The sequence below is a fragment of the Battus philenor genome, unplaced genomic scaffold (genome assembly GCF_028537555.1).
Source record: "Battus philenor isolate CCGP_79_NKW_IND1 unplaced genomic scaffold, ilBatPhil1.0.hap1 SCAF_6, whole genome shotgun sequence".
Classification (NCBI taxonomy): Eukaryota; Metazoa; Arthropoda; class Insecta; order Lepidoptera; family Papilionidae; genus Battus; species Battus philenor.
Window position 1 is genome coordinate 12,550,429 of NW_027181726.1, and position 21,948 is coordinate 12,572,376.

At 32.0% G+C, this 21,948-nt stretch overlaps 2 protein-coding genes across 2 annotated transcripts; both read left to right on the forward strand.

Annotated features, from left to right (window-relative positions):
• The first annotated feature begins 8,012 nt into the window (after positions 1-8,012).
• LOC137930359 (15-hydroxyprostaglandin dehydrogenase [NAD(+)]-like) lies at positions 8,013-12,931 on the forward strand. Its single transcript, XM_068773600.1, has 5 exons — positions 8,013-8,137; positions 10,119-10,358; positions 12,087-12,260; positions 12,439-12,593; positions 12,765-12,931. The coding sequence occupies exons 1-5, from the start codon at positions 8,039-8,041 to the stop codon at positions 12,913-12,915; spliced, it is 819 nt and encodes a 272-aa protein (XP_068629701.1). The 5' UTR covers positions 8,013-8,038; the 3' UTR covers positions 12,916-12,931.
• A 2,212-nt stretch (positions 12,932-15,143) lies between these two features.
• Positions 15,144-21,437, forward strand: LOC137930582 (15-hydroxyprostaglandin dehydrogenase [NAD(+)]-like). Its single transcript, XM_068773877.1, has 5 exons — positions 15,144-15,242; positions 17,445-17,684; positions 18,522-18,695; positions 19,855-20,012; positions 21,287-21,437. Exons 1-5 carry the CDS (start codon positions 15,144-15,146, stop codon positions 21,435-21,437), a joined length of 822 nt encoding a protein of 273 aa, XP_068629978.1.
• The last annotated feature ends 511 nt before the right edge of the window (positions 21,438-21,948 follow it).

Below are 21,948 nucleotides of genomic sequence, written 5' to 3' on the forward strand. Positions count from 1 at the left end.
ATGAAAACTTTTTAAGTATCCTAAACAAGACACATTTTAAAAGATTATTGTGAGTTTCTAATCCAATGTTCTTCGTATTTAAATATAAAAATATGCAATAATGGTTCAAAGAGAGTTATACTTAAGAGACAACAATAATAAATTTCATCATTTCAGTTAGGAGATTAACGTAGTAATGACCGCTTCATTGTTTATCATTTATTTAAAAAGCTGTCGCGTTCTACTTATCTTAATACTTAGAATGACAAAGCCATATTCAAGCCACAACAATCGTCATATAAATTTTATTATTCATGTTGTTTTGTTATGTATATCTACTACACAATTTCATGTATTTATGAAGATAAAAATAACTTAAGATTAACTTTTTTAATCTTAAGATATACCACACATCGCGATACATACAATGATTATATTTTATTTGTCTACTAAAAATAATGAATAAATATATTTCATTTCATGATGAACAAAACAAACCGTTATCTTTATATTTTCGTGACTTTTCGATACAAAAAAAATTAACTTAGTTACACAAAAAAATGTCAGTATTAAGGTCACCAGATATTGTAGGTGTAGAATACATTAATATATCGATATATTCTATAATCTGCACAGTTGTGTGCACTAAATAACCATCTTAATAATTTTTACACCGGGATTGATAAATAATTTGTGTATTATCTACTGAGGTATGACGTAATGTAATTCTGTGTTGTGACCGATTAGGTATTGTTCCTTTAAATGGATCGAAATCGCCTCAAGGTTACAGAGTGGAGACCACAGTCTTGCAAGCGCATCATATAAGTCCACCCTCAAACGACTCTGTTAAACTCGAAGACTGGTCCGAGCTTTCAACTAGCTTTACTGGAAACTTATTATTTTTAAAGGTTTTACTAACTACTAATTGCCACGCCTGGCAAGCCGGTTGACGATCGCAGTGTGGCATTATGGAACGCAAAATACGCTGCTGCGCATCCTCTGGAAACTTGTGAGCAGTGGCAATCCTATAAGCACAACGTGTGAATTATATAATAACATTGCATCTCGAGAATCAGGCCCGCTACTTACGATCGCAAGTCTCAGTCATCATTCGCTGGGTTAAAATGCATAATCGGCCAATTAACAGCTATGGGAATTAGTGTGGTTGAAAAATATAGTTTGCAATAAATTAATTGTTCCGATAATTGTAATAAACAGTGCCGTCTATTTCTAGCCAAAGTAGTATTTTTGTTAACAGATCGCTTGTAAAACCCTTAAAACCATAGCTATAAACAGTTTAACCAAAATTATCAAATTAGTTAAAGATAAAATTTCGGAAATATTTATTCTGATAACATTGTTTTTACAGAATGATATATATTATTCGAAAACCGGCGTTCGTTTCTATAAATGTGTTTTGGAGCTACCGACACCGCGTTACTCTCTAAAAAATTTCGATGTTTAGACACATTTATGTAGAAACAAAAATATGTCAAAAAATAACACGCAAATTATAAAAAAGTACAGCAAATTTAGCGGAAATTCACATTTTCTTATAATTCGGAAAATTATTGTAAGTGTAAGCTTGCATTGAAAGGATGTTACATGAGCGTAGAGCTGGGATATCAGTTGATTTTTGCCTTGAAGCCGTGTGTTCAAGACATTCAAATGATTTGTAATGTCAACTAAAAAAGCCAAATCACACAACCAATCAGGATTTTAAGGTTATCGAGACATCCCTTTGCTTTTCCGCCAGAAAAATTCCAATTTTTTCTATTAAATTTAGAAATCGTTCCAGTGTCAATCCACGACTTAGCCACCTTACTTCTGTATAATACAGTAAATCTCCGTATTCGCTTTTGATGTCATTTAGGAATCGTTTGAACTGTCTGTGATTAATTCCTCGTGATTTTATGAAATTTACAGTCGAAACTACCACTTTCATGACATTTTGAAATCAACTTTTTTAAGAACAGGGGTCTTTTTGGTGTATAGTGAAACTGCATGAGATCTTCAGCGTTTATGTTTTTTTCTTGCAGATGCTTTTTTAGCAAAGTAACTAGCCCGGAATTGACACCAATCATCGAAGGAGCACCGTCAGTCGCAACTTCCGATAATTTTGATAAGTCCAAATCAGTTTTTGAACAGTCATTGAGTATATCAAGTCCTTTGGTTTGACCTTTCAATGAACACATTACTAATAACTCTTCTAATACGTCAAAATCTAGAGTAACACCTCGTATGAATATGAGAAGTTGAGCTGTGGAACTAATATCAGTGGATTCGTCGAGAGCTAATGAATAAAATTCAATGATATTAATTTTTTCAATTAATTCTTCCGCAATATTACCTGACAAAGACATATTTCTCAGGGACGACCTTAGACGTTCTCTAACAGTTAGAAACAATAATCTGCGTCAGCTACTAAGGGAGGCGGGGAAGTCCGAATACACTTCCGATACTACAAACGCTGATTGCAGGGTTTTCTTGCATTGAAGTACAAGAAGGCGGACACTATGTCGGCAACTACGGGACGCGAGAAAGTCCGAAGACACTTCCGACACTTCAAATGCCGAGTGTAACGAATCCGTGCGCAGGGACACAGAATTTGACTGGCAGCAACAGCAGAGAGGGCGGCGGGAAAGTCCGAGGACAATTTCGCACTTCCAAACGCTGTGCGCAAGAATTGCTTGTCCCGGGATGCAAGACAGCGAACCTAATTGCAAGTCAGCAATACGGTGTCGGTCGCTGCGGTTAGCGCGGCTTTTATACCGCGCATACGACTCTGGAAGCTTCATATATCTACCTACGCGAGCAATCGGGGATGCGGGACTATTACTATCTCGCTTGCTCACACCGCGCTAGAAAATTCTTGATTTCTCTACTATTGTGAACTTTATATAAAGGCGGCAAGCGATGTTACTTGACTTAGCATTTTTGGGCGCTAGATTTAAATAGCGCGCGCGCGAGATTCAAATTACTTTTCGAAAATATTTTCTTTTGGTTTTATTCTGGAATAGAAATCAATATTTTTCGAATGTACGAGAGTATTATTTTTGCTGTCGGCGGGCCACCAGTATTCGACCGGCGGGCCGCATACGGCCCGCGGGCCGTGGTCTGTGCATCCATGCATTAAGCCGTCGGGCCATTCATCGTACTAAAGTTATTGAAATATATTTTGGCGAGAGATAACGAGTGAAATAACCTTTAAATCAAAGTTTTTTTTGCCTTAAGTAATATAAATTAAGTGTAGACCACCTTTAATTCTTTTCACATTTCCTTCTTTTGAGAATTTAGAGTCCTGTTGTAGCCCGTCACCTTCATGATATCATCCCTCTATTGTATTTATGAAGTACTTACGTCTGGTCTTTATTATATGGTCTCTATTCTATTTTTCTGGCAATATATCCGGCCCATTTTAATTTGATTTCTGAAACTCTAGGGCTACCTGAGACCACGCTATAATTTCACAGCCTTTATAAAAACTTGCCCACTTAAATTTGTAAATAAAGTCATTTTCGTACAACGTGTTCAATTCGCGTGTCTTAAACAACTTTCCTTCCCTTTCGCTGACACCAGGCGAGGTCCATCCGGCTAACTGCGCAACGGGTACACTTCCCTATTGCTATCCCAGCGCGGAAAATATTGTTTAAACTTTAACGACGTCGAATTTGTATTAAATCTCTATCCATTTTTATTTTTAACGGCGTATAATATTTATGATACTTGTCTACCACAATCATGGATTCTCTTTAGATTTACTTACCAAAAAGTTTTTATTACAAAGTCTGCTCTATCGAAATTATTTAATATTTTTTTCAAATTTTAGATTTATAGAGTATGATTAGTACTAGGTGAAAAGACTTTAAAGGGGAGAGTGTATAAATCATTCAGCAAAAAGCTTTAAAGATATTTCCAATCAACCTGTATAAAGTAATCACTCGGAAATTTGTTTATTTAATTGTTTTTATCTATAGGAATGCGATAGGCCAATAACCTCCGTCACTACAGGTTTGGTAGTGAAAAGATAAATAGTAAAAAATAATAAATTTCAATATGTAGTAATCCGAATGTTGAACGCTTTTTTACTGTGCTATCACTTTGTTATTATTCGTTATTTTTGAAATCATTGATTTTTAAAAAATGATGTACCATACGTTGATTAATAACGACACTTATAAAGACTGCACCGATTTTCAATCAAGCTGAACAATCTTTTTTCTTTTTTTTTCAAATTACAGACTTCGCGGATATCTAAGCGGAAATTACCATAAATCTCTTTATATTTTAATCGTTAAGAATTTAAAGAAGAAGAATTTTAAGAAATTTAAAAATTTCTTTAAAATATGTAACAACAATGAACAAACCAACAGATACAAATAATACAGTATGAGAGGTTAATGTTTGATAATTATTTCACTGAAATCTTTATACAAACATTTTATTGCATTCCGATAGTCTTTTTTTCTTTTTTTTATCGCAAATTATGTTCTATGCTTTCTGTAATAAGAGTCTACTACTAAATATTCCATTCTATAAACGCAAACAAAAGTTTGTTAGATAAAAGTCTAGGTGATATAATAATACCTTGTTTTTATACATTCATGTTGCATACATAAATAAAGGATTGGCCAACAATGAACTAGCGATCAGTTGTTGAAACCATGTTATACAATTTGAATGATAAGGTTGTGTTAATAACCGGGGCCGCCACTGGCATCGGTGCTAGGATAGTTAGGCTCGCTTTAGATGAAGGAGCTAAGGTAATTATCATTTTTCTATTTTAAAAACATAACGTTTTATGTACGTTACTAAGTAATGTTAAAACTTACACCACACTTCATAATCAAACGTAACAGTTTTAATAAACTTATTGAATTGGTAAAATCATATTAACACGGTATTAACCTCGTAATTAGCAAAAAATATTGATGTCATCAATGATTTTTATACACAAAAATAAAGAAATGAGACATTTTTCATTACGATAATTTCAGAAATAAATACATGATTTACAATTAATAATAACTAATTCAGTAGTTCTATAATAAATATAATTTTACTTTAAAAGTATAATAATACATAAATAAATAACATTTAATTTTAAAAAACTTAATGGAATGCACATATCTTTCATCAAGTTCTTTTAATAAATACATCTTCCGAGCTTGAACTGCAAGAACTTTAAGTGGCAGGCAAATACTGAAAATCGTTTTCTTTTATATATATATATATATATATATATATATATATATATATATATATATATATATATATATATATATATATATAAATATAAAAGACATATATATATAATATATACATATATATAATATATACATATATATAATATATATATATATAAATATATATGTGTGTGTGTGTGTATATATATATATGTATTAACATAAATAAATCCTAAACATTCTCGCGAGACGAGGACTGTCAAATAAAAAAGTAAAGCGTTACTGCGTAGACAATAAACAACATTAAGTTTGTATTTAATTTCTTAATAAATAACAATAACTAGCAATAATAAATTTCGTCTATTTCGGTTACGAGATTATCATAGTAATAACACCCTCATTATTTATTATTTATTCTAAAAGCTGTCGTGTTCTATGTATCTTAATACTCAGAATGACAAAGCTATACTCGGGGCACAACAACCGTCATATACATCGTATTTTTCATGACATTGTTGTTTTTATTTATACTACATATTTTTTTTTGTATTCACGATGACAAAGAGAGCTGTAATAATTATCAGATTAACTTTCGTAATCTAAATCTCATAATAATTTTAATAAATATTCTTGCAACGATTATCTTTCATTTGTGTTTAAAAAATAATAAATGAAAATATTTCATTTTATTATGAATAAAACCGTTATCTTTAAATTTTCGTGATGTCTACCACAATGTGACTTTTCTATACAAAAAAATAATTAACAAAGATGCACAAAAAGAGTGACAGTGTTAAGGTCACCGCCAGGTATTTTAGAACACCTCAGAATACCCACAAACGCTATTATATGCACAGGTGTGGAAAAGAGCAAGACTGATACCGCAATTGTGAACGCACCAACCTATATTTAAACCAACCATATTGTAACTTTAACAACCAACCTATATTGAAAACTTTAACAGCGGAATTAATGATATTTTATTTTGTTACCTCTTAGCCATTATTGTTTTAAATAGATCTAAACAGCCTTAAGGTTCTGAAATAGAGACCACAAACTTGCAAGCGCAGCATAAGAAGTTCACCAACAAATGACGTTGTAAAAGTCTCCGGAGGCTCGATGTAAACTAATTCCAACTGGCCTTTCTGAAAGTTTAGGAGTAAGACCTAACCCCGACAGTAGACGTTCTACTGCTGATATTATCAAGATACTAATTAAATATCTTATAGTTAATAATATTTTCAATTGAATATTAGCACTATTACAAACAACTTCTTTTAAAATAAATCCATTGCATAAAAATATAATTATTAAATTTCATCAAAAAGGGCGCCAGACGATATTGAAATCATTTTGTAGCGCCTTTCAAATATATACGCAATACTTGTTAATATAGTAGTCCAGCGATAGAGGACTAAGATTTGCACTTGTAGGTAGCTGGGTTCGACCACCGAAATTAAATCTTACATAATCACTACTTATGCTTTAATATAATAAGTTTTTAGAAGATGGCAGGAAATGAATAGGTATACCTATTCATTTCAGAATAATATTTATCGGATTTCATATATTATTTGTTAAAAAGCAATGTAATAACTGAGGTAAGTAAAAATATAACTAGTATTTTTTTACTTGATAGTACCGGTTTTAATACCGATAACGCAATATTTCAAATGTCAAATACCATACATATTGTAAACCGTTGTATGTAAGTGGTTTCCCAAAGACAAAACTACCCAAAGAACCCATAGATAGTCACACTGCTAATGAAAATATCGCCACACATGCCTTTTTATTCGCCACACGAGCTGTCCAAGCTATAAACGTTACAAGCATCGAACAATACCGAGTATTGAGTACTCCATTGAAGTATTCCGTATCTAGCACACATCCTTGCTTTAGTCCAAATCTTAATTATTAATGACTATATTGTACAAAAACAAAATTAGTCTCTTTAATTCTATATATAATAAATTTTCAATCATTCAATATAATCACTAGGAAAATAGTTTATTTAAATGGTCTTTATCTATAGGAATGCTACAGACCAATAACTTCTAAGATAGTAAACAATAATTAATTTCAATATATAGTAATCGGAATAGTGAACGCTTTTTTATTATTTTTAGAAACTTTTTGATTTTGGAATAGAATGTACTATACATTTATTGATAAAAAATGAGTTTTAAAAATGTTACACCTTTTTCAAATTACACCGGATAACATTTTTCTGAGACACAGACTTCGCAGATATCAAAGCGAAAATCACTATAAATCTCTTTATTTTTTTATCGTTATGAATTTCAAACATGTCTTTAAAATATAAGGGGGACTAGAAAGTAACGTTGTTTCTATAGATATATTTTACAGAAAAACTGATTAACTTTTACCGCTCCGTCATTGAAAATTTGTGTACTAGATGGCAAAAGAATGTTGACAACGAAGTATATTATATTTATAAGTATATTGTTGATTAGAAAAAATATCTGGTTAAAAATGTAGTCATGTGAATTTAACTTAAGAAAGCGACGTTACTTTCCGGTCCCCGTAATAAAAAATATGGCAATGAAAAAACCAACAGATACCCGCATTGCAGTATGAGAGATTAATATTTTGATAAATTTTTTCACTAAAATCTCTAGACAAACATTATATTGTATTTCGATCGTCATGTTTTATTTTTTTATCGCAATATATGTTTTCTGCTTTATGTAATAAGAGTGTACTAGTAAATATTACCTTCTATAGACGTATGTAAAACTTTGTAAGATAAAAGTGACGAAGATAAATATATATCTGGTTTTTACACAATCATGTTGCATATATAAATAAATGATTGCACACAAATAAACTAGCGATCAGTTGTTGAAACCATGTTATACAATTTGAATGACAAAGTTGTGTTAATAACCGGGGCCGCCACTGGCATCGGTGCCAGGGTGGTTAGGCTAGCGTTGGATGAAGGAGCTAAGGTATTTATTGGCAGATATTTTATCAGAACAAACCTTTAGAGGTTTTATACCTAATTATAGTCTTGTAAAACCCACTGAAATTTGTTATTTTAGTCCAAGAAATTTTGGCTAAAAATAATTCATTTTTATATGTAGATGGTAATACGAATTTTGAAAACACTTTTACTTGTAATATTAACATTACATAATATTTGTATAATACATCAATCGAAAGCAAATGAGCTATATTTTACCCCTCCAAAGCTTTTAACCTGTATTACCAAACATCATGAATATATGTTAAAAATTAAAACTAGCATTTAACTACGTATTTTTCATAAACACATGATATTAAATAATATTTATATATTATATGTGTTTTAACGTAAGAATTTAATTAACTTGGAGTCGCCGAAAAATACAGTTTAATTTAATTTTTATAATTAGCTGGGAATACAATATATATCGTGTATATTAAGTTATTACTTATTTTATAATAAAAATAAATAATTGTTCAGAACTAATAGTTTATCATTTTGAACAATATTTATAAATAAAGTATATCATATTAATAATCTGAATAATGAACTTTAGGTTACCCAAAAACACCGATTGATATTAATTTGTTTTTATATTGCTGGATACATTTATTATGAATATTAAGTTTTTATTTATTTTGTTAATAGTAAACAATAAGTACTGCAGTATACACTGCAAATCTTTAATAATAATGTCACTATATTTTCATTGTAATGCTTTTTCGTGCACATACGTTTCGTGATTTACACGAAACACGAGGCTTAGGCTTCATCAGAGACATATCTTTATTTACTACTTTTTACAGAAAAAATCTGAAAAAGGTATAAGGTAAACTATAGTAGGATTTACTGAAATTTTGTCTATAGTACACGCTACTAGAATCTCTTTCCACCAAAATAGTTTTGTATAATTTATTAGTGTATAATTATTCCCTTTAATAATATCCATCTCGATCTGTCAAGAATATATGCTTTAACTTCTGAATGTGAAATAAGCCAAACATTTTGAGTAGATATCGGAAATTCCAAGCCCCACGTATAACGTAATTTATTATTTAACATAGACGATAACATGCGATAGGAATAGAATTAAGAGACAACAATAATAGATTTTGTTTTTTTTGACTACAAGATTATCGTAGTAATGACCGGTTTGTGTAATATTTATTCCACGGGTACGACATTTTCATGTTAATTGTCGTATAAATAGCATTTTTCATTATTCATTTCGTTTAGTTATGTTTAGTGCACAATCAAGAATGAGATTTGTAGAAGAAAGAAAGTAATCTATATAGACTAATAGATTGGCAAGTTTAAATAGCAGTGGACAGTTCACATAGCGCGGAAACAGATGGATGCTGGTACTGTAAGGTTCTGTAGATACCACGGACCTGTAAGCGCAGCGAAAGACGACCCACAAAAGACAAATGATCTTATTCAAGTCGTTGGGAAACGATGCATGCTATTGGAATCTTATGAAGGCCTATAGTTGTCGTCTTATGACTGAGATGATCATGATATTATAATATAATATTATTTTAATAATAATTATGACGTGTTCACTTGAGATTAAAAAATAACTTTTATAATACCAAATTCGACGTCACATCTCGATTATGATTTAATTTCAATACATATTCATTTAAATTATCCTTCATTTTAAAAATACTTTTCGTTTTATGGTTAACAAAACCAACGGTTATTTTATTTTTTGTGATATCTGCTGCAATGCGATGCTTTTTTACGTTATGGGAGCTATTTTAAACAAAATACAAACAGGAAAATTGCATTAAAACATTTAAAGGTCATTTTATGAACGTACGATAACTGCTTACGTCATAAATGCACGAAAAATATGGATTTAGATTGTCATGGCAAAGATAAATTTATCAAGAATATTGATAGATTATGTAAACTATCTATCTTATCAAAAAAATAATAACTTTATACATTTTATTTTCCAGCACGTTGCCGTTTTAGATATAGCAGAGGAAGCTGGAATTGCGTTACAAAATGAACTTAACTCTAAACATGGGAACAACAAAGCTTCTTTCATTAAATGCGACGTATCGAATGCGGAACAACTGCTAGCAGCTTTCGACAAAGTCAAAAACAAGTTTGGTTACATAGATGTCGTCGTTAATAATGCTGGCATATTGAACGATAATCATAAAATGTACGTGAAGCAGATCGACGTCAATGTGGTAAGTACCTTAAAGAGTTGAGACTTTAGCAGTAATGAGAGATTACCAATCCTGAATGAAATGAAAGACCGTTGAATGAAGTAAACCACGTGACAGTTCCTTACGTATCGACATTAGAGAGATTATTTGTCAAAATTACATGGCTATTTATACCCGCAACTAACCTATCCGCAAAAGTTTTTACTAAAATCATTGTTAACTTATATAATAACACTATTTAATACCATTTTTTTAAAGAAATATTAACTGAACATTAATAGAATTCATTACTTTTCTGTATAATTTATTGCCTTTTTTATAGCACTGCTTAGATCACTAAGCGCGGTAAACGTTGAAACAAAGAACAAAAATAAATAAGAAACGGACGAATATTTAGAGTGCACTCTGTGTTTGGCACTAATCGGTGTAACATAACTCCTGAAGATGCCCCGTGGAGGGGTGAAACACATCTTGAGTGATTTAACGGTGGTAGTTGTGTAATTTGCATTGTTTGTCGCATGCGCAGTTATCAGCGGGCTGGCGGGCGGTGCACTTTGTTGCACGACTACCACTGCATGTGTGGAAGTGGCTAAATATTGGCCCGTTTCTTACTTAGGATGGACTTCCGCAAAATAACGCCTAATTCCATTAAATAATAAAAATAAATAAAAACAGTATATGTATTCAAAACATTTAGTCTTTTACTTGTGTTCTCATTTTCATGAAAATAAATCATAAGAAAATAATAAGAGCCTAATTTTAGAATAATTTTGGATTATTTATAAAAAATACTTCTTTAATAGTCATAAACTATGTACAAAGTACAAACAAACAAAAAATATACAAAGTCTTCTTTATTTTATTTTGATCAATTTTAATTCAATTAGTTTCGATCAATTGTAGCTAATGTTATTATCAAGAAGTCGTTTTATTATATTTTTTATAATTAATTTATAGTGGTTAAGCCACAGTCCAATGCTGTGTTTAAAATAATATCCAAGGCTATGTACGCCTTCAAAGATCTTTATCAGCATTTCAACAGGCTGTCCACAACTGGACACAGTCATCTCCCTTGATTTTCAAAACAAGCGTTTGCAAGCGGCATTCATCGTTTTCAGACGATCTTAAGAAGGTCGTCGTTCTATGTTCATATCACAGGTCTTACGCTGCTCTGGTTGATCAGTGCTCTCCACTCCAAAACTATTAGGCCCCATCCAAAACTATTAGGTCTCATCTGTCCGCAGTTTGTGGCATTACTACTGCAACTTCCACTTGGTAATTCATTGGCCTATACCATTTATATTCATTCATCTACGGATATTCTAGTTCCTGGTTCAAATTCGTAGAGAAATTCTAATACATGCGGACACAGCCCTCTCCATGGCTGGTTAAATCAATAGCTTTCCGATGAGGCCCAAGCTTGAGACATCTAGCCTTACATGAACCTACAATAGGCGAATATATTTCAAACTATATAATATTGATAAAGGATAAAGTTATGTCTGGTAAAGATTACCTCGAGTGATAAGACCACCTCTTGTACAATATGATTTGTTTATTTTTATTTCTCGACTATTTATTGTCTATGGCGTACAAAAAAGTGTTAATAATAAATAAATATTGTTTGTTGGTGTTCCTAGTTTAAATAACTTACGAATTTAAATGTGGTTTCTATCGCAGTCGTCTTTCACTACTTTTATCTCAACAGTGTTTTGTTGTCAAAATATTTAAATTATTAATGTGTTGTAGACAGCGCTTGTAACCAGCTCGTTAAAAGCATTTGAACTGATGCGCAAAGATCAAGGCGGCAAAGGTGGTACAATTATCAACATTGCGTCGGTAGCCGCAATATGTGTCGTACCAGTCACACCAATCTACAGTGCTACTAAAGCAGCAGTATTAAAGTTCACCACCGCTATGGGGGTATGTACACATTTTATAATTTTTATATCATTGTTTCAAATGTCCCTTGTTGAAACCACTTGTCAATGATGACTTTATCTTTGGAAAACAATTTGCATAAATTTTGCGAAAATTTGTATAAATTTTAATAATTAAGATATTTTTAAAATTACCATACTAATAAAAATTGTTCTTACAGACTGATATCTATTATTCGAGAACAGAAGTACGTTTTATATCAATTTGTTTCGGAGCAACCGACACAGCCCTGCTCTCGAAAGAAAAAATGGGAAGTTTTGACACTCATGTGGAAACCGTAATATTAAACTCTTTAGCTTCACTAAAATGGCAAAGGTAACTAATAAGAAGATATTTTTGTTTTATCTTAAGTCCATGACCAATGAACAAAATAAAGAATGAAGAATTATTACTTCTGCTGCAATAGTACTATACAATAATCCGACAGACACTTAAACATTATATCTCATTTTACAATTAACGTATTTATTATATTATTATCCGTAGGCCGGAATCAGCGGCACAAGGCGTTATCGACGCATACAAGAAAGGAACAAGTGGCAGTGTATGGGTTGTAGCTGGCGACAAGCCAGCCTCTGACGTGACGGACTTGTACAACAAGAGTTTCGAAGTATTCGACGAATATGTATATAATTAAATCCAAAAGTGTTCTAATAAAAGAATTATAACATCTCAAACATCAACATCTAAATCTAATATTATTTAAATTAAAACAGCAACTGAAACTAAACAGCCGTACTGCGACAACATTTTTAAGACTTCTTGCTTTTGACGACTACACTGCTATTTGCGATCTTAAATAACGGTCGTTATAACGATGAACTTCATATAATGTAAATATTAATATTTTTTAGTTGAATCATCAACTGGACAATTGCTGCCACCACATTATTTTTAAAGATTTTATCTCCTTAAATTTGTAATTAAAATCAGAATATTGTGTCGGCAATCATGATTTTTCACAGCAACAAAACTCACATCGACTAAGAATTGTAATAAATAAAGTATCACTAAATTGAATATAAAAAAAAATAATACCAAAACAAAAAAAGTAAATCGAAAATATAAAATTGCAAGATGTGTAGCGAAGGATGGGAGGCGATGGGAAAATGAAATGTAAACATTATATTTTTATTTTATCATTCGCCGTAACCATCTAAGAGTTCGGCTGTCTTCTTATCTGGTTAAATAGTAGTTTGTAGTGGTCCCAAGTGTTCCCCTTCAAGCTCTCATGTTTTGCTACTTCTTTTGTTTTCTACTACATTGAAAGAAGTTTTAGGCTTGGCGCCCTCTGCGTCTTGTCACTGCAGATGTCATTTGGACAGCAGTGAGAGAAAAACCTGGCAATCGTCTATTATTAGATAACGTCAACAACGAATTGGTTTAAGCTTATACTGCGAAGCATAGTTTTAAGCTCGTGAAGCAAGTGAAACTTTTCAAAAAATATTTTTTTACGAAGTCAGCATATACACAGTGCCAACGAAGCTAGTAAGACCATATTAGCTCGAATTTCTGCCTCTGAAAGCCACAAAGTTCAAAAGTGACTGAAATTTACATACACACCTTAGATAATACACTATTAAGCTTCGGTCCAGGAACAGGCATACTAAAAACCGACTAAGTAAACCCTGGAGTACACAATAAGATCGAATTAGTAGAAATATTTCTCCCTGCCATCCTATCAGGAAGGGGACTATGCGGACACACCTCGAAATAATACCGAGACTCCCTTCGGAGCCCCGTAAGAACATCCTCACAGTTTTAGAAGTAGAACGTTTACAGCTGGACATAGACCTCTCTGATATATTTCCAATACAACCGGTATGAAAAGACTTAAATCTAGCTTCTTCCGAGGACCTTTTCTAAGTCTTCTGTTGAACTCAAAGCAAACTAAAATTGCGGATCAATTTAACGCCTTACCATTCCCAAATACAAACTGCTCTGACGACCTACCATGTCGCCGTTAACATTATGGCTTTTTTTTTACTTAATGGCTCCCGTTATTGGGAGCCTCTCGTACCCCCTATCTGATGTGGGACAGGGACTTTTTGTTTACATTTATTTTATTTTTTCATATACTTTTTTTATTATTTTCTTTCTCTTCTTTCATACTTCATATTATCTGTCGTTCATTTCTTCCTTTCCACAATTCCACAATCTTTCTCTTTCTCTCTGTATTGCCTTTCATTCATTCCTCATTACTTTTACATTTTCTTATATTCTACATCACATTTTTTACTTATATTCTATTTTTATTCTATATCACATTACTTTATTTTGCTTTTATTTTATATTTTTGTTATTTGTTTACAATTTTTTACTTTTTTAGTCATTATTTTTATCTATTGCTTTTCCTATAATTTTTTTACAGAGGTGAATGAACTCTTTTTTAGTTTTTTCGTCGCATATCAGGGAGGCTATGGTTTCCTCCCTGTTTTTTACGCCAGAACATTATGGCTTATAATATATGCCAATGCTGAGAGCTTTAAACTTGCATGTAAAGTATAAAATATTTATCTTAAATATTACATTCTAACAGGTAATGCAATAGCCGATAAACACACATATACAAATTTGTAGTGCTGTATATATTAAAATGTTTCATAATTTCGTGCTGAATGCTCTATACAAATCTTTTATTACTCAAATGGGTTGTTTTTTTTTTAAGTGAAACCAAAATGTGCTTTCTGTCCTAACTGATAAGAGTCGTTTACTAAATTTTGCTTTCTCGCCATGCATATAAAAATTTGTAAAAAATAATGAAAGAAGATAAAATTTTTATCTAATATTTTACGCGATCAGTTTGTACATATATATATATCTAAATGCTAGCACACGAATGTATTGCCGATCAGTTGTTAAACCATGTTATACGATTTGAGTGATAAGGTTGTGTTAATAACGGGGGCTGCCACAGGCATCGGTGCTAGGGTGGTTAGGCTCGCGTTAGATGAAGGAGCTAAGGTAAATGTTTTTTTTTTCTAGTTTAAAAATAGAACTTTTTACATACGTGTTATCAAATAATGTTAAACATTAAACCACACGTTTTTAATTGAAAAATCTATGGCGTACCGCGAATTTTGTGGTTTTGGTTAATAAAGTTTTATTTAAGAATAAAATGGCGTATGAACTGCGTAAAATTAAGTAAGATTTAACCAATAATTAACTATATTCATTTAAATTTTTCATTTGAAACCAAAAAATAGCTTAAAATATCGCACACCGCTAAACTTTAATAATAATGTGATTATATTTTCATTGTGATGCTTTCCCGTACACAATTTTTTTTTGTTTGATTTCATCAAAACACGCTTTGTTTTAGGTTTTTTAACGTGAAATATTTGTCTGGGAAATAGTAAACTATTGTAGAAATATCTAAAATCTGCAATACTTGTCAGCTGATTCTTTATTCACAAAATAGTTTTATTTTCTTTTTATTATAGCAATTTGTATATGATTTGTTTGTCAAAGACATAAGGGCCTACACTACATACTATAACACAACAATAACCTATTAGTTAATTAATATAAATTTCAGGATATTTTAAATCAGCTAATCAGAACATTTTAAATATTCGGGAATCCCAAACCCAGTGTACGTTGTAATTAAATATATAATACACCATAATGGCTGACAAGGAAAATACAATTAAGGGATACGCTTTATTTAATATTTATTCGATAGATTATTGTGTTCTGTGTTCCTATTTAGGAATTTAATTATTTGCACAGAATGATAAAGGTATTCCTTGAACACGGCTGTCACATAAGTCGTGTTATTTATGATATTTATTATCGATATTATCGACGATGATAAAAAACGGCATATTTTACTAAATATGCCTTTATTATAATCTCAACATCATCACATTTAACGTATCAATATTCGCACATCACGATTACGCCATATCTTACGATAAATGTTCATACAAGAATTATCCTTTAGGTCTTTAAAAAATAATTAATAAACACATGACACATATTATTAATTTCAATGTAAAATAAACTTTGGCCTTTAAATTTACATAATATCCGCTGCTAACGGACTTTATACAAGATATATGAACAATTTCAAACAAAGAGCTCACGCTAAAAATGCTTTTGGATATAACTTAAAGGTAGAAATTACATATACACAAAACCTATAGATACAAGTTCTCTTCAGCTCCAAAGGGTTTCTTCCAATTACATTGTGCCCACAGAGGCCCACTGCAGCTCTTAAGCCTTCCCTAAGACATCTATAAGGGGATGTACCATAATCGCCACGCTTATCACTAAGGTGAACACAGGACGCTATTGCCCATCCTCTGAAAACTTATTTGTGAGCGGTAGCAACCCTGTATAATTAATGCACAGAATGTGAATCACATAAGATTGTATCCCGGGAATAGAACCCGCGACATATGATCGTAAGTCTCCGTCTTCTACTAATGGCCAACCACTGCTCAACTCAACAAGCTCACAACTTTATTACTTACTAAAAATTTCCGTTTTATAATCCAACCTGAGGAAGATGTTTTGCGACCAATATATGTTACTAGCGATATCTTACGACACTGAAATGCTTTGTTACACCAAGTCTCATTGATAATCACAGTCTCTATGGGCATGTGGTGATCTCTGCTCGAGATTTCTACACGAGATCAAATCTAGGACAATGGGATCAAACAATATCTATTAAATTAAGTCAAGTCTATTTTCCAAAAAAAAAAAAAACGTAATCAATGTCTTCAGACACGTGACGAGGAATTAACCCAGTTATTTTACTGTTCGTGGCGTCCTTTAAGTATAAAGGCCAAAAGGTATACGAATTATTTGTAGCTAGCAGGAACAAGCTCTCAAAGAAAGGAAAAGGCTCTCAGACTCATAAAAAAGACACCATAGACAACAAAGTCGAAATAACAATGTAAATTATATATATAATCAAACAATACTAACTTTATACATTTAATTGAGCAGTGGTCCAGTCAAACTACCATTGCTAACAAGTTAGTTTCCAGAGAATGGGCTGCAGCGGCCTCTGCATACCATAATACCATACTGCAATCGCCAACCTGCCTGTCAAACGAGGCGATTATAGTATATCCTCCCGTAGATATCTTTGGAAGTGGCCGTAGGCTTACAGTAGGCGTCTTTAGGCGGTAATAACGACTTTTTGTTTTCCAGCACGTTGCTGTTTTGGATATAGCAGACGAAGCTGGAATTGCGTTACAAGACGAACTTAACTCGAAACACGGCAACAACAAAGTTTCTTTCATTAAATGCGATGTATCGAATACGGAACAATTGCTTTCAGCTTTTGACAAAGTCAAAAACGAGTTTGGTTACATAGACGTCGTCGTAAATAATGCTGGCATATTGAACGATGACCTAAAAATTTACGCTAAACAGATCCAGATTAATGTAGTAAGTACCTATACTGAAATATTCGTAAAATAATTTTTTAAAAAATCTAAAGTTAATAGATTTTTATGTAACGTTTTCTAATCTTTTTGCATTTTTTGTCTCTTTTTTAACAAAACTACATTATACTTGGATACCAATGAAACCGGTTTTTTATTCTCAAATATATTTTACTATAAGACTTCTACTTTCGTTGTATTTTCTTGAATAACAGTTTTAAAATAAATTTTTATCACTTAATTTTGTGATTAATATTTGGTGATCCGCCGAGTAAAACTGAAGTATTGAAAAGTATATATGTATTTAAAAAATACGTTTTTAAATACTAATAAATAATATTATTTATTCTTAATTATCATTAATTCCACTGTAAAGTAATGTAAATGTATATGTAAGTGAACAATGTAAGATACGTTTTATTGCAGTGTCTAGTTAAAATTTAATTTAAATCTTTTTTATTGTTAGGATTGCCGTTTCATTATTAATTTTTGCTACTCAATCACAGTATGTAGCCATATTTTAATGCTGTATTACACATAATTATGACAAATACTGTGTGCCTTTCTATAGACACACTTTATTAATATTATACGAGATCATATAGAGATTATTAATAAAACATTATGACAATCTGTCGGCGTGCCTAAATAAAAAAGAAATTAAAAAAAGGTTTCTCCACCTTTTCACGCAACTGTCTTTCATTTCTAATATCTCTACAATATGTTTTGATCGCCAAAATATTTCAATGACTAATTTGTTGTAGACTCAACTTGTACTTATGTTATTTTTCGATCATCAAATCAATGTGAAAACAAAACTTTCAATTGTTATTTTTTGTAGACCGCACTTGTGACCAGTTCGTTAAAAGCATTAGAACTGATGCGCAAAGATCAAGGCGGCAAAGGAGGTACAGTTATCAACGTAGCATCGGTAGCCGCTATTATAACAATACCTTTTCATCCAATCTACAGTGCTACTAAGTCAGCTGTAATAAAGTTCAGCACTGCTATGGGGGTGGGTACATATTTTATATCAATCTTTTACTTTCACTTTAGTGGACATGTATATCGTTTTACTTTGTTTTACAAGAGTAAACAAGAAAAATTAAATAAAAACTTTTTTGTTTTGGACAAATGTTGTTTTTCGGTAGGCACATCGACCGGACCCAGCCGCTTTAGTGTTTCGGTGATTAAGACGCTTAGACTAAACCTCTATACAGTAACTAAATATAAGTCGACACTCTTCTAATCATGAGAACAAGATATGCCCTCGCGTGGGAGTATGAGACAAGCCACTTATAAAATTATTCGCAGCCAGTTAAAACTTCCATTCATAGCGCACTGTTACTCCCAATTATTGTAGACGTCACTATTACTCCCAGCGTTAACGCTTTCCTAAGAGGTAGTTAAAATAGGCATGCAATAGCTGCTGAGCAAGTCAAGGCTCGGCCCTCTCAGGCGTACTTATGCCGGAATGCTAAACCCTGTAGTGCTACTGAGTGACTACCCAAGCTCATGAAGCGTTCATCCAAGCGATCTAAGAGCTCGGCACCCTATTGAACCGGTACTGAAAATAATATTATGCGGAGGTCCGAGGAGGCCTACTATCTTTGCTTAAAACGATGTTTAGACAAAGCGTCCTCTACCCTCATAACCTCTAAATCTACAAGATGATTGGAAAAGATGTAAAAGCTTTAAATGGGGGGCAATAAGTTCATTTGATCTCACTGAACCGTGGTTGTAATTTAAAAATCATATCAGAGATATTAGATTGTAGTTATTAAAATAAAAAAAAAGTATTAACGATAAATGAAAAATAATACCAAACAGATGCCCACTATTACTAACGCAAAAACGACGTTTATTGTTTTGACCAAATTCTCACGTGTTTTTAGTTCTATAGCTGCATCTATTCATGTGTTTCTGTATAGAGATGTTAATTTGTGTGATCGCTCAATTAACAGCTGAATTTCGTGAAATTATAAGAGTGGAAAATATGTTTTGCAATACATTGATTTTACCCATAAATGTAATGTGTGAAATCATTGCAAGTGATAAATCCTTGAAAATCAATTAGTACTTGTCCAAAAATCTCATGTATAATGTAAAAAGGGGAAATATAAATAAAAATGGAAATTTTAAAATAATTAAATTATATAAAATTACTTTTACAGTCTGATGTATATTATTCAAGAACAGGCGTACGTTTTATTTCAATTTGTTTCGGACCAACCGACACACCGCTGATGTCCACAGAAAAAATGGGAAGTTTTGACACTCAAGTACAAAATGAACTACTTGCGTTATTAGCTGCACCCACTAGTTGGCAAAGGTAAAATATGGCAATATTATTTTTTTACTTCTTAAGTATATTGTAAATGAATTTTAATACAGATTTGGCGGTAATAGATTGTACAATAATAACGTCTCCGAAAACATTTTGGCAACGGATAATAGATTTTAATAAGCAAAAGTTTATTCGTAAGTTTTCGGTACAAACATTGAAATTTTTTTAAAAGATATTGATCTCTCGTTTCTCACCCATTTCCCCTTTTTGGGCAAAAAGGCTCCAATAGCTGTCTGTCACCTTCATAATGTCTTCATGGAGAACCTGACCTTCCCTGTGCGTTTTCTGGTTCCGTAGTCTTCATTCAAGAAGGTGCATGCACCAGGAATCTTTATTCTATCTAAAAAAATTACGGCCATGCGAGCAGCCAAACCCCATTTGCATCATGCATCTCTAAAAGCCATGCCTTAAAATGGTAAGATTCAGATACCGATCTGTGAATTTATTCTGATTTCAGAGCCACTAATTTGTCTTTTGATCCTTTATACACCTGTTTCCTCTTCATAACCCTTTGACCCACCCTGAGTTTATTTATGACTGATCCTTTGGTGAAAACCCAAGTTTTAGTTCTATATGATAGGACGACTTTTATAAATAATTACTTCCTTTTTAAATTTTATCACACATCACCAATTCTCCTTTTATTTTTAAATAGAGTTTAGTTTTATAATAAACAAAACCCCCTTTCTTTATTTACAAAGGGGATTACTTGCGCATACTCGCCATACGGGCAAAGAGATGTTAAAATGACTTGCACCGACTCCAACCCCTAAGATATACCACCATCATCGCAATATGAAAAACTTTCCACACATTCACAGTCTCTGCCTTACAAAGGACAAAACAAACTTCTTTTCTTCTCCCAAGCAAGCATGTCGAAACCTAGAGAACCTTATTACATAGTCTCATCTCCTAAAGAGGCAAAGAGGACTTCGATAACGAGCGCTTACAAGAAAAAGAGCTTGTTCATGTTCTGCGGCAGATACGGACTTTTAGGCTCCGCTAGCAAACTTTATACGCATGTGGAGAATTACTTGAAATAATAAGAATATTTATTAAAAATATCAAAAATATATTCATCTTTAATCAGAAAGAATATAAAAAATATATATAACAAATTACGTTTTACTCAAATCAATATAACGCATATAAACAATTTTAAAACATTTAGTTCTACAAAAGACCAATTAATTAAATTACCACAACAATAATTAATCTCTAGTTTCGGATAATACTTCAATTCACATTATTATTTACAGACCTGAAACAGCAGCAATAGGCGTTATTGAAGCTTTCAAGAAAGGTACAAGCGGCAGTATGTGGATTGTAAATGGTGGCAATCCAGCCGCCGACGTGACGGACTTGTACAACAAGAGTTTCGAAGTGTACGACCCATATTTACGTAACTAAATATAACAGATTTATAATAAACTTATTACAATATACAAATTTATTGTTTAATTGGAAACAGCAGCTGAAAATTATTAATCAAATACTGAACAGGAGTATGGCATGAACATATATCAGTTCTCCTTATTGCGATTTTCATGATAAAGATTCAACTGCATAAACTCTCTGTAATGTAAATATTAGTATCCTTTTGGTACAATCCACAACTAGATATTTACCACAGTGACAGTTCCTAAAAATTTTCATCTATTTCATTTTGTAATTTAAGATGAGAATGGTAATTATTTTACGGCCTACTTTTGAATTCAAATAATTATTATATTACCATCTAGTGTAATAAGAAGTAACTAACTCATACCCATGAGACAACTACAAGCATAAGTTTGCGAAATTGATACACATACTTTAGAATTTCAATTTAAAAACACGTTATCATGCTCAATTTATGTAGTATTAGATGATCCAGTAACTTTAGTATCGTTTACTTATACCATAGAGGAACTATACTAGC